Raw genomic sequence first — 12,201 nt, 5'->3', positions numbered from 1 at the left:
AGTGAAATTTATCGACACATGTATTAATAATACTGGTACGTGTAAAAGTTCAGAAATTTCAATTTATCATTTATCAAAATAACATTTTGACCATTTACTTATTTGAAAAAAAAACATTAACCCAAAAATTATTCAAGCTTTCATCAGTATTCAGTTTTCCAGGCATAATTGAATCCTTCACTACCTTATTCATTTCTTTCAAATATAGAACCAAATTCCTGAACATAAAGTATGGATCTTGTCCATTAATCATTGCATACTGGTACAATGTTAAATTGCAAGACCTTGGGAGCAAGCAGTTCAATAAGAATGCTGAAACTTGTCTTCCAAAGCACATGCTATTGATATTTTTTATTTCCCTACAAAAGATCCAATTTGTCATTTCAGTTGTTTACAACTCATCATAGCTTTAAACAGGGATCGCTGCTTTTTAATGCTGTTGTAAAATTGTGTTAATGTTTGTAATTCAATGTACAAATTTTTTTTTATGTTTGTGGGCAATTATTTTAAATACTTCAATTTCATCTGGTACATCAACCAACCAAATATGCGGAACTTGTCATTGAAATTGAGAACATTGAACACTTTGACAGAATTTAATTAAAAATTTGATAAATATTTGTCATAATTCTCACAAATAAAATTTGTACTCCATGCTGTTGTCATGAAATGGAAAAAGTAATATCTACCAAAGAAATTCTCTAGTTATCATTGTAATCCAAAGTAATGCATGGATGAATCTTCAATAGTCAGATCTGATTTGTAAAGCACATAAATTACACAACCACGGTTATCACAGAGAGTCTACCACTACCACTGGAGTCTGCGCTGGGATTTCACCAACATATTGTCACATGTCACATTCTCCCCATAGGGCACCTGTCATTGTTAATATTGGCCATATCCTCCTCCGCCTCCAAACTGAGTGGTATCATAATCTTGTTCCTACAAACAATGATTATCACTGTTATTTTCTACTGATCTACATGTACATGTTTCATATGGTAACATAGGAAGAAAATAAATCAGAACAGAAAGCAAAAATCATACCTGATTTAACTTCTTGAATTCCACAACATGGGTAAAAATGTATTCTAGGATATGTTTTGCATCCCTCGAATCCTGAGGTAAGTTTGATGTAACACCAAGAATGTCTCCACATTCCCGAACATAGTACTCAAGGTCATCATCTGAGCCTGGAAAAATTATCAATATTCTTCAATTATCTTAAACATCTCAACATTACTTAAAACATTTATGAAAATTTTAGAACAGACATAATGCATTACTGATTTACTTGTGAATATCTAATTTGACTCACATTTGTTTGTCTGTTGGGCTATCCTGACTTTCTCTGAGGAGAACTGCTCATCCAGATCAAACAGATCTAACTTTGGTGGTTCCAGTTCTCGGAACTGGGGAGGAAACACCGCTGGTTGTAAGGGGGGTAAAGGAGTCTCAAACTGAGGGGTGATGAGAGTCAGGGACTCGTGTTTGACATTCAGCTGCTCAAAAGCTCTACAAAATAATAACACCACATTCTCTCACAATTTTAGAGAAATCAAAGCTCACCACTGGTGAGCAGAGGACTGTCAGATTTAGCAAAATATTTCTAGTTCCTTTAAATAACTATAGATTAAGACTTTTGTTAGATCATCTTCAATATTTATACTATTCTTCAGAGAGCATTGCTACGTACTTGATAGCATTAGGGACCAGGCTGGTGTCGAGCTTGAACAGGGAGTTGTCAAACAGCATGGTGATGTCTCGGGGAACATCATCACTCTCCTGGAGGCAGGTCTTCAGCTGGCCAGCTAGCTTAGCTATGTCTGGCAGCATGTTGTAATCAGAGATCTAAACACAGGTGGAAAACAATTAGATAAATTATATGCATTTCAGGTGGCCAGCTAGTTTAACTTTGTTTTCAGCATGTTGTAATGAGAGATCTGGACACAAGAACATGGTAACAAATTTCTCATTTTCAGATTTGAAGTGGATATAATTGATCTTCCAACTCCCCCAATATACAATTAATATTATGATATACATGTGTAAGTGTATGAACTCACTTCTGGGTCCTCAGCATCAATTGGGTTTAGTTTAATTTCATCTGATGTCAAAGTTCTGATAAGTACATCCTGTAAAAAATTGTGTACATTATTGAAAAATGTCAGGCTTAACATAAAATAAAACAACTTTAAAAATCTTCTCTTTCTCTCTCTCTTCATTTTTTTAAAATACAGATACAAACTAATAAATACGTTATTTAACTTACGAGAACTTTGCTGTTTTCCTCTTTGTCTATGTACTGATCACTGAACATGTGAACTGATCCTAACACCACCAATTTGCCATGGTTCTGAAATAGAAAACAAAATAAGATTGATTAAAGCACAAAATAAAATTCTTAGATAAATGTATCGGTACTAATTTTTAAATGTGCTTCTACTGATTGATGTCTGTGTGGAAATGAAACCAAAACATGGATATGATTATTTGCTAAGCAGCCAAGACAAATTCACATGTCTGGGAAGATCAATGTTCAAAATTAGTATCTGTCCATTGGTCCTCCTCCAACGTAAACCCAGAGGCATTAAAAAAGAATAGAACTCAGTTTATCCAACATTTACGTTTGGGTCAATGAGATACTAGTGTTCTCTCATAGAATATAATTCTGGTAAAGATTTGACATTTGAAACATGAACTTCTTTTGCAGAAAGGCATTACTGATAAAAAAAAAAATCTAAAATGGATTTGGCATGGGTTTGGTATTGAATGAGTTCAGATACTGACCCTGTTTTCATAGAGGGCACAGACTGGTCTGTTGAGAGGAAAGGACACAGATCCAGTTGACAGCAGAGCAGTGGAAGGCTTCATCACATTCAATGTGGCTCCATAGGGGTACAAGAAGGACAATGCCCTACAGTAATGTTAGTAAGTTAGATTATCTACTCATATCATGAGGCCAAGATATTAAAACAAATAGTGAGTTTCTGAATCCAGTCTGAAATAAAATATATGGTTTGTACAAAAGGAAACATTTCACTCAATTACTCCAGACATCCTCTTGTAATAAACCTTGCAAGACAGACAACCCCCTATTAAATTATCTCAAATACTCTGAACACCGCATGATTGTATGTAATTCCTAAATGCTGAAGAGATCAAGATGAGAGAAATTTTTCGTCAAAGTGAAATCAGAGATTGATTTAAAAACTGTTGAATCAGCTTAATATATACCAGTAATTAAGGATCAGTCAGAGAATCAGACACAGTAGCTTTTAATATGCAATATTGCTATATTATGGCAGCCACTAACTCAAATTGTTTAATCATCTCAATCATCACTTACTGAGCATTGTTTCCATCTTCCTCAACTGAAAATGTCTTCCCAGCAGCCTGGCTTACTGCTCTGTATTTTAAATGAAAGAGGATTACATAGTTATAAAATAATAACTAAAATGGCAATATAGATCTGAACACAGAACTTAAACTGATGAAGTTTCAATCGATCAATAGATTCTTTACTGTTATAAGTACCAAAATGTTTAATAGCATCAAACTTTTAAAATTCAAAATACTGACCTATTTAATACACCATTTGCTATCAATGCCTCTTTTGGATGAAAATATTTGTAATATGAGGTTCTCACTACTGCATCTGTAAGCATAGATTGATTTTATAAGATCTTATCATATATGCAAAAACAGACAGATTAGTTACACAATGTATAAACCCAAGAAGTAACATCTTGAAAGAGTAGAAAACTCTAGGCATTTACCATTATTTATCATAATTCCATATTCTTCCAGCAGAAAGTTGATGTTGGTTTCGAATCTTGTTTCTCCTCCCTCACCAAGGAGAACCAACACACTACCTCCTCCATCAATGTAATGCTTGATTGATTCCAACTGTCAGGAGAAAAGGAGAAACTTTAATTTACATGAATATGTTAGTCTGGTTTAGGAAAGAAAAATGATAAAAGGCTGTTTTTTCAACACAGTAAATCAATAAGATGGTTGTAATTAATCATGCATTAATAATCAAAAAAATAAAACAATTCATAAACATAAATAAAACAGGAAATATCAATCATAGACAAACTTTACCTCTGAACCTGTGTACTTTTCTCTGCTGCCACATATTACAAATATGCTGACAGAGGATAGAGTCTCTGGAGTTATTTCTGCTTTGTTACTGAAATATTGCATTTAAAATATATAATGTTTATTTTGAATAAATAATAATCAGTCTAAATTTTTCAATTTGTACATTTCAATGTATTAAGAAATTTCTCATACGTTTGAATCTTCCATGTTGAACGTAACTTTCGGTTTAGCGTTTTCAGACCATTACTGGGAGAGAAGATCTCATTCTTTGATTGATTGAACACGATAACATTTCTCTGTGCTTTTTCATCCATACCCTAAAAATAATGATCAAATGGTGATTATCACTTCTTATGCTAAAAAATCTTGAAAAAGTTACATCTTTGTGATGTTCACGTTAAATCGCATGTTTTACTTTAAGATTAAAATACCAACAAACAGATATGCACTTGATCATCTTTGCAGTGAACCTTATTTCTATTGTGATAATGGAATAAACATTTAATAAATTATATTTCCTTAGATTCCTAAGGAATCCTAGATTTCCTTTTCGTGAATGTCAATTTGATTAAAATTAAATACAACATTATATGTCATTAAACAACACTACTAAGAGATTTGTTTTTGCTTAATAATCAGAGTACAATAAATCATAACATTTAATCATATTTATTACACATTAAGGCTTGCATGACAACAGGCATTCGAGTACTTTTCCTCATCATATAGAGAAAATATTTGAAACAAAATAATCAAAATGCAGTGGTATTTGTATATAATGATGACTTAAATGCAAACCCTATGAAAATAAATTTACAAACACGAGAAAAACCAAAAAATCTGATTAGGTAAATTCTCATTACCTCTGTCGTCGGCGCCATATCAAAACTATTTACGCTTGGAATTATGGGTAACTTGAGTTTCGGTACCCAGTCGTTTCGTGTAGAACATGTAGATGTAGATGTGTTTTACCATAAATATACATGTAATTTATTCTTTTCATGACCAGTAATCAATAAGTTCAATATAATTTACTTTGCATTTACTTGAAAAAAAACATGAATGAATAAAACTGTCTCAAAACTGTAATAAATGTTTTGATAATTCTCTAAAGTACGATTCAACAAGCCACCGCTTCAATTCCCGAGCCCGATTGAATTTATATGAGCAGGTTCCCGTGCATACATTTGAAACGACTCTTGCCCACAGTTTTTGTCGTGAAAGTAACAAGGTTCGCATCAGTATTATCATCAGTTTGCAGAATTAAAGTTTTTACTTTCAGATAAGTTTTATCACCAAAGAAAATAAGTTGCCAATTTGATGTAATATTTAGAGAAGTTTTTCTTGTAATTTAAACAATATATAACACATTTGTACTAATTGGTAATTATTAACTGTGCTTTTTTTGGCACTTAAACTTTTTAAAATCACCCTTTCTTAAGTCACTTTTCTTCCCCCTTTTCTCTAATTCTTCAGGTGTTTATATATCTATTATTTATACGAAGTTTTGACAATTTGTGTTGTCTAAATAAACTACATGTGTATAAATTTATTCCAAATGTTACATTGTACATGTGCACATGAATATTTATGAAGGTTTACAGATTTGTAAAATTTATCTTTCTAGAGATGTTGACCCACATGGACATGCTAGTCTATGAATGGATTAGAGATAAAAATCACCTATCCAGAGAGGTCAAAGTCTCCCAAAGTAAACCACCAATACATTCACCTGTAAGGTGCAGCAGGATGCTCAGGCGACGCCCACCTTAGTTAGCTGATAAGACCTCAATCAGAGGATTAAAGAAGGACTAGGTAGGTTGCTTTCATTATTTGTATTGACGTATTAATTATATAAATCTTGTATCAAAAAACTTGAAGTAAAATATCTATGCCTGTAAATTTTTGGATAGAGAGAAAAATTCTACTGAAGTAGTTTAGTTTTAGTACTCTTTCTCACCTTAATTTACAGAAGAGGGAATTTATTGATACACAATTTAACAAAAAATTATAGAGAAAAAAATTCTACTACAGTAGTTAATTTACAGATTTACAGAAGAGGGAGTTATTTTATCATTTTTTCCTGTGTTTTTTTACAAGAGCTACAACTATAGTTAATTTACAGATTTACAGAAGAGGGAGTTATTTTATCATTTTTTCCTGTGTTTTTTTTACAAGAGCTACAACTACTGCACTTATAGATATAAGTGCAGTAGTTGTAGCTCTTGTAAAAATTTTATCTGTCACAAGTATGAATATAAGCAATACCCACATGTACTTCAGATCTTAATTTCTACCAAATGACTTCTCATTTGGGTTTTTGAACAACTTGTTCTTTTTTGTCACTGAATGTGCAATAATTTTAAAACATTACCTCCGCAGTACATTAAAGGTATTTGTGGCTACTATAATAGCTAACGAAAATGACAATAGTTTATATCTTTTATGTGTGGAGGAAAAATACAACGAAATTTATATATACATGTATATACCGGTAAATGTTTCATATGTTTTTTGGGGGTGTAAATTCTTGCTCCACACACAACTTAGAATGTGTACTGGGAGATAAATTATATCAGTTACTTGTGAAATTAAAAGAAATTATTAAAGAAATGATATTGATTTTGGAATTATAAGTTTCAAATACATTTACAGTTTGTTGTATCATGAGGGGCTTGATATAACGCAGTCATTGAAAATATCCAGAACTATTGAAAATTTCCCCATAACAGTAAAATAATGCAACTTACCCTGACATCAATATTGTTTTTGGTGTTCAAATTCTTGTGGAAGTTTATTTCATTGTTTTTGTCTTTTGATAAAAAAATAGTCATCAGATAGTTAAGATATTAGATGTCACCAAGTCAATGTGTAGATATGAGGAGTTATAGTCCTCAGAAGTCAAGGATCTCTTTCTAAATATACTTTTATAAATTGCAGCCAGATCAGATCAGAAACACTTGATTTGGGAAAATGTGTATCCACTTGACCTTTCCTCGGTTTTACATTGTCTATTATCACTCTAAATGAACACAATCTTGACTGAGCGAGTTTTCTATTTCTCTCAGCTTGTGAGTTTTCTATTTCTCTCAGCTTGTTTATACTAGAGCAATGAGTTCCAGACAAAGAGCCTCTGAAAGGACGGAAGAAGATTTTCCTTGTGTGAAAATATCAGGAACACAGACTGTGGAAAGGGAGAAAAAATATGTGGTATGTGTCACTTCTTAGAAAATTGAATGCTTAAAATTTTTTAAATGTATTAAATCAGCAGTTTAACTCAAGATTACAGTAAGTTAAAGCAATATGACCTGCAATTTTCATAATGAAATTTTTTTTTTACGAAAATGTTATTTTCTACAAAAATGACCAAAAATATCATGGTTTTTAAGTTGCTATTCGCCAAATTTTTGTGAAAAAGGCCGTTAAGAAGCCTTAATTGGAGCAAAATTGAATTATTGTCGTCCTGTACAAAAATTGATTTGCTATATGTTCCTTAGAAGAGAAATCTTTACTCTGACAAAAATTAATGAATTTTTCTAATCTTAATCATCATAAAAGTTAAAGTCATATGCAGACTTATCATACTAGCGGGTTTTTGCAGCAAAATAAAATTCTAAAAAAGACAGCTCATATTGCTTTAATTGAGCCTGTGTTGATATATACTTAGCTTCGAACATAACACATGGAGCAAAATACTAATATTGATTTGCCTTCCTCTTATCTGAAACATTATCTAAACAGTTTTGAATTTCAGTCTATGTAAGAAAAAGGTAAAATCTGATTTAAGAAAATGCTGTTACAATGAACATGGCCAATAGAAATAACAATTTATGTTGACGATTCTAAAGGTGGTATAGGACACCTCCATATTGTGATGTACTTCCTATCAAAATAAACGATGAAATCAAGTTTAATTTCATAACTGTTTTCTTTCCAAATATTGATACCTAACAGCATTGCACAATGGTTTTGAGCTTAACTAGTAATCTTAAGTTATGAGATGGAATCCTGCTGGATATTTTATAATTTGTTAACCTTTTCAAAAACATTTATTTTGTCAAATATTTTAAAATCTGAAAATTCTAAACAGGTGAAAGATTATGATAAATGTTTATCCAGGTGTCCCATACCACTTCAATTTTGTGACTTGTTATGAGTAGGGGTTATCTCTCTTTAGTTTGCCTAGTACCTGGATGTTCACATGTATTTGAAATAACCAACATATTATAAAATCTAAGTAAACACAGTTCTATATCGATTGAATCCTAGCTTATTCAAATACATGCATTCATTCATGTTGACAAAAAAATCAAATGTAAAGTTATTGCAATAGAAGTTCCTTCCTGAATAGATATTATTGCTATGTGAATTGGTGAATGCTTTGCTTTAAGCATACAAATGTCTTTATATGCTGTAAACATGGTAAACTGGTAAAACATTAGCTTAAGAGAACTTGTGCAGACTTACACACCCACTCTTGAACCATTCGATTCTTAGTGCTTGGTACTAAAATTGTACAGTACGTCAATCGCTATTGTCTTATATTGGTGTCCATTTATTTAAGCTTTACATTGTTTGAGACAGACTGACAAAATTGTTATTGACACAGAGAAATTGTATCTGTCTGCTGTGTGGTACCATCGATCTTCACAGAGGTGAAGTAGGAACAAATAGGGGACAATAAGACTCCTGGTCCTACCAAACTACCCCCATAAAGCTATAAACAGTTCTAGTGATCTCACTAGCTGTCCCCATTTTCTGCCGCTGCCTTTGGAAACTCAACAAGTGAAACAAAAACAAGTACCATACTTTATATTTTTCTTCTTTTTTATTCCTCAAGTGAAAGTTATGTAGCTGATTTGTTTATCTTTTGCGTTTTAGTATTCAAGGTTCATTTTACCTGGTAGTGAATACAAGACTGATATTTTGATTATTAACTGTCTGTTTGATATGACTCAGGGTTTCAGATTCTTTCCAAGAGCAAGATTTATCATTTAATTACAACTTTGCTCAATTAACCTTAAAAATTCCTAGATTATACAGCTGTTAGGGTTGATATTTTAACTATAGATTTGAAAAATGGTTGCAATATGTTATTTGATAACCAACATACCCCAATAAAAATAATTATGGTTATGAAAATTGGGTCTCCATAAATTTATTATAACAGAGATACGAAGATGAGCAACAATGATTTAAGAGGGAAAAAAGCTTATATCTTAGCTATTCAAAAAAGAAGGTGTTTTGCACCTAAATGTTGGTGTCTCAGAAAATCAATTTTTGTCAGATCACTGATTTGTTGATTCTTGGACAAAAAGATTTCTTGCTTGTTTGATTAAAAAAGGTGAAAGGCCAAATAAATCGTAAAATGCCTTTTTTCCAACTGTCTAGAAATATTATGTATTATTCTAAAAGTATGTTTAAGATATATAGGATGGTCATACATAATAAAAATTGAAAGTTGGCCCATTTTATTTGGTGAAAGGTTGCATGATTTATTGAATATCCATCTCAAATGTGTGTCATGATTCATAGTCAATATTTGTTATTTTATCACAGTTTGCATGGACATGACAGTAATGGTTTTCTGAGTTTCAGACATTAAATGTCAAGAGTTCTAATGTTTTATGCACTTTTAGCAAAAAAACCAGGTTTTGCAGTGATTATTTTTTTCTAAATATTAAAAAAAAAAGAAAAAGATATTTGCCAGGAAGATTATTTATAATCCACAGTTCTCTTTGTTCCTTGTATGTAATAATTTATCAAGCACTTGATTCCTAAGAGTTGCACTTTGAGGGGGCTAGATGGTCTGTCATATAAGACGAGGTTCTTCGGTTGATGACCCTGTCAACTCCAGAAATAACTCCCAGCTTTAAGTACTGTAGGGTTAAATGATGAACACAAGTCTCATTCCTCTCCGTAAATGGTTGAAAAACATCTGTAAGGAATGTTACTGTATTGCTGCAAAGCATGTTAATAATTGAAACGCGTCACAGAAATAGAGCAGATTGACTACTCTAGTGTGGATTATAATAAGTGCAACTTTTTGAAAACCTCCGTAGGTTTGGTATTTTGTTTATTGTTTTTCTTTTCCTCTTCCCCAGCCTAAGTGATCTATACCACACTTCCCTGATCTCAATTAAACCACTCCAAGTTCTCATCATTGCAGGAAGGTTTAACCATGCATCCAGCACACCCTTCTTAATTGGCTATGCACTTTTTTTAATCAAATTAATGATGATAACGACCTCATAATCTTGTTAACTTGCTTGTTGCTCTTTACTTTTCATTGAGAAAAATACCAGCTACTGCGTGCAAAAATTGATTGGCCTATGTCACATAATTAAGGTACATCACGATCAGGGGAATTAGTCCCCTACTATGTTTTGTACTCTGTAACCAACCTTTCTACAACAATTTATTCCCAGTTGCCAAATTTCATCTATTTTTGTTTGCACTCTGATATTCTTATATGGGATCTGCTCTCTATGATTTAAATAAAGGTGAACATTGTATATAGTTTTATTATTTCAGATGTACACATATCATTTTATTTATACATGTATTGTAAGTGTATCAGTAATTCACTTATGACTTTTCATGGTACTGTGTTCTTAACACTAAACCTTGTCACAGAAGCTAATGATATGTGATGCAGCATCAAAGCAGGTATATATGCATATTCCAGACAAAGACAGAAATTATTGAAATTAATATTACTAAACTGACCACTGACAACGTCAATGTCCAAAAACAGACGATCTTGCCCTAATTGTCACTGAGGCTCGAATTCACGTGAAGGGAGTGTGTCATGAGTTCTGCTCTGATTATTTTAATACAGATGGTCACTGAAGCTCAACCGTTTTATCGTTGGTGTCTGCAGGTGCCCCCTAAAAGTTGAGGCCGGCCAGGATGTGACCGACTGATGTTGCAGTCAGAAATCTTGTAAAACATGAAGAAAAACAATGAATTTCCTATGTAACTTGTTAGGTCTTGGATCAGGGATGACGTAATGAAAGCACTTTACAAATGGAGGAGTCTTTTTATGGTGCTCCTCATTGGTCTGTCAATACTTGGTGCATGTCTTAAAATGCACACAGTGGACAGTTATGAGATCATCAATTAGATGCATGCAATCTTAATTACAGTAATAATTTTTTTGATGGATAATTATACATCATTGAATAAAATTTTTCAAGCAAGTCATTTTTATGTTTAAAAAAGGTTTTGAATTCATAGATTTCATTAAACGAAATCACAATTAATACTTTTAAATATGAACACGAAAGAGGCCAATTAAAGCATTGAATTCAAAACCTACGCAGGAGAACTATATCAGTAGAAACGAATACACAGAAAAATGAATATCAATTCTATATTTTTCTCTATATTTTTTTATTTATTCTAATCTATGAATTCTTTTTTAGGTAAGTCATTTTTGTCATCTTTTATTTCTATCCAACACAAAATTTATTGGCATTGTCCATGAATTTCCTATATCAAAGTTTGTTATGATGGTTACAAAAACTAAGAATGGTTAAGAATTTTGCCACAGACCCCAAAACATTTTGCTATATTTTATCTTAGAATTCACTACATGCAAGGAGTTTTACTAAGGAATACTTTGAAAATGCAGAGTATGAATAGAACCATAGATTACTAGCCTTTACTAGCATGTTTATATTTACAAACATTGATTAAAATAAAAAAATGGAAGAAATATTCAAGTTTTGGAGTCCACATATTCCAGTGTGTCTATATGCTGTGGAATAAAGTTACCGGTAATTTTTCTATTTAAAATACTTTGATTACTCTGCATTGTTCTGTATAAGTTAGGGTTTTGGGGAAAGTTTTTTGGCTGCTTGTGCTGAGTGGCTTCAGTTTTATGTTTGTGATTTATTCAAGCTCATGTTGAAACTTAATGGTCTTCCAGACCAGTGAACGTCAAAAGAGGACTATAACCTTTTAACATTTTTTTTCTGCTGACTCCACATTACTTTGTTCTGAATTTGATTGTCATTTTATTAACCTGAATTTCCCTGAAACTTAAAACTAAGTGTTTCTATCAGACTTTTGAAACTTACTGGGTAC

The 12,201-nt window shown here is 32.1% G+C and overlaps 2 protein-coding genes across 4 annotated transcripts in view; one reads left to right on the top strand and one right to left on the bottom strand.

The window, feature by feature from the left end:
• Window positions 1-582: 582 nt before the first annotated feature.
• Window positions 583-5,068, bottom strand: LOC128164453 (intraflagellar transport protein 52 homolog). Its single transcript, XM_052828272.1, has 13 exons — window positions 4,974-5,068; window positions 4,303-4,427; window positions 4,111-4,198; window positions 3,783-3,912; window positions 3,586-3,661; window positions 3,353-3,412; window positions 2,794-2,920; window positions 2,276-2,359; window positions 2,070-2,138; window positions 1,700-1,854; window positions 1,322-1,518; window positions 1,051-1,196; window positions 583-945 (listed from the first exon to the last, which is right to left on the bottom strand). The coding sequence occupies exons 1-13, from the start codon at window positions 4,989-4,991 to the stop codon at window positions 889-891; spliced, it is 1,332 nt and encodes a 443-aa protein (XP_052684232.1). The 5' UTR covers window positions 4,992-5,068; the 3' UTR covers window positions 583-888.
• Window positions 5,069-5,258: 190 nt separating this feature from the next.
• The window catches only part of LOC128164452 (serine/threonine-protein kinase Sgk1-like), a 28,643-nt gene continuing 21,700 nt past the window's right edge, over window positions 5,259-12,201 (top strand). For 2 of the 3 annotated variants that reach the window (XM_052828270.1, XM_052828268.1), the window contains exons 1-3: window positions 5,259-5,341; window positions 5,738-5,925; window positions 7,204-7,320. In XM_052828270.1, the coding sequence (XP_052684230.1) occupies window positions 7,222-7,320 (99 nt within the window). In that variant the 5' untranslated portion in view covers window positions 5,259-5,341; window positions 5,738-5,925; window positions 7,204-7,221. The remainder of the gene's footprint in view (window positions 5,342-5,737; window positions 5,926-7,203; window positions 7,321-12,201) is intronic. The other variant, XM_052828269.1, reaches the window with a different exon arrangement.

Source organism: Crassostrea angulata, chromosome 10 (assembly GCF_025612915.1).
Source record: "Crassostrea angulata isolate pt1a10 chromosome 10, ASM2561291v2, whole genome shotgun sequence".
In the NCBI taxonomy this organism is placed as follows: Eukaryota; Metazoa; Mollusca; class Bivalvia; order Ostreida; family Ostreidae; genus Magallana; species Magallana angulata.
The sequence above is the reverse complement of the archived record's forward strand: the minus strand, read 5'-3'. Positions and strand labels throughout refer to the sequence as shown.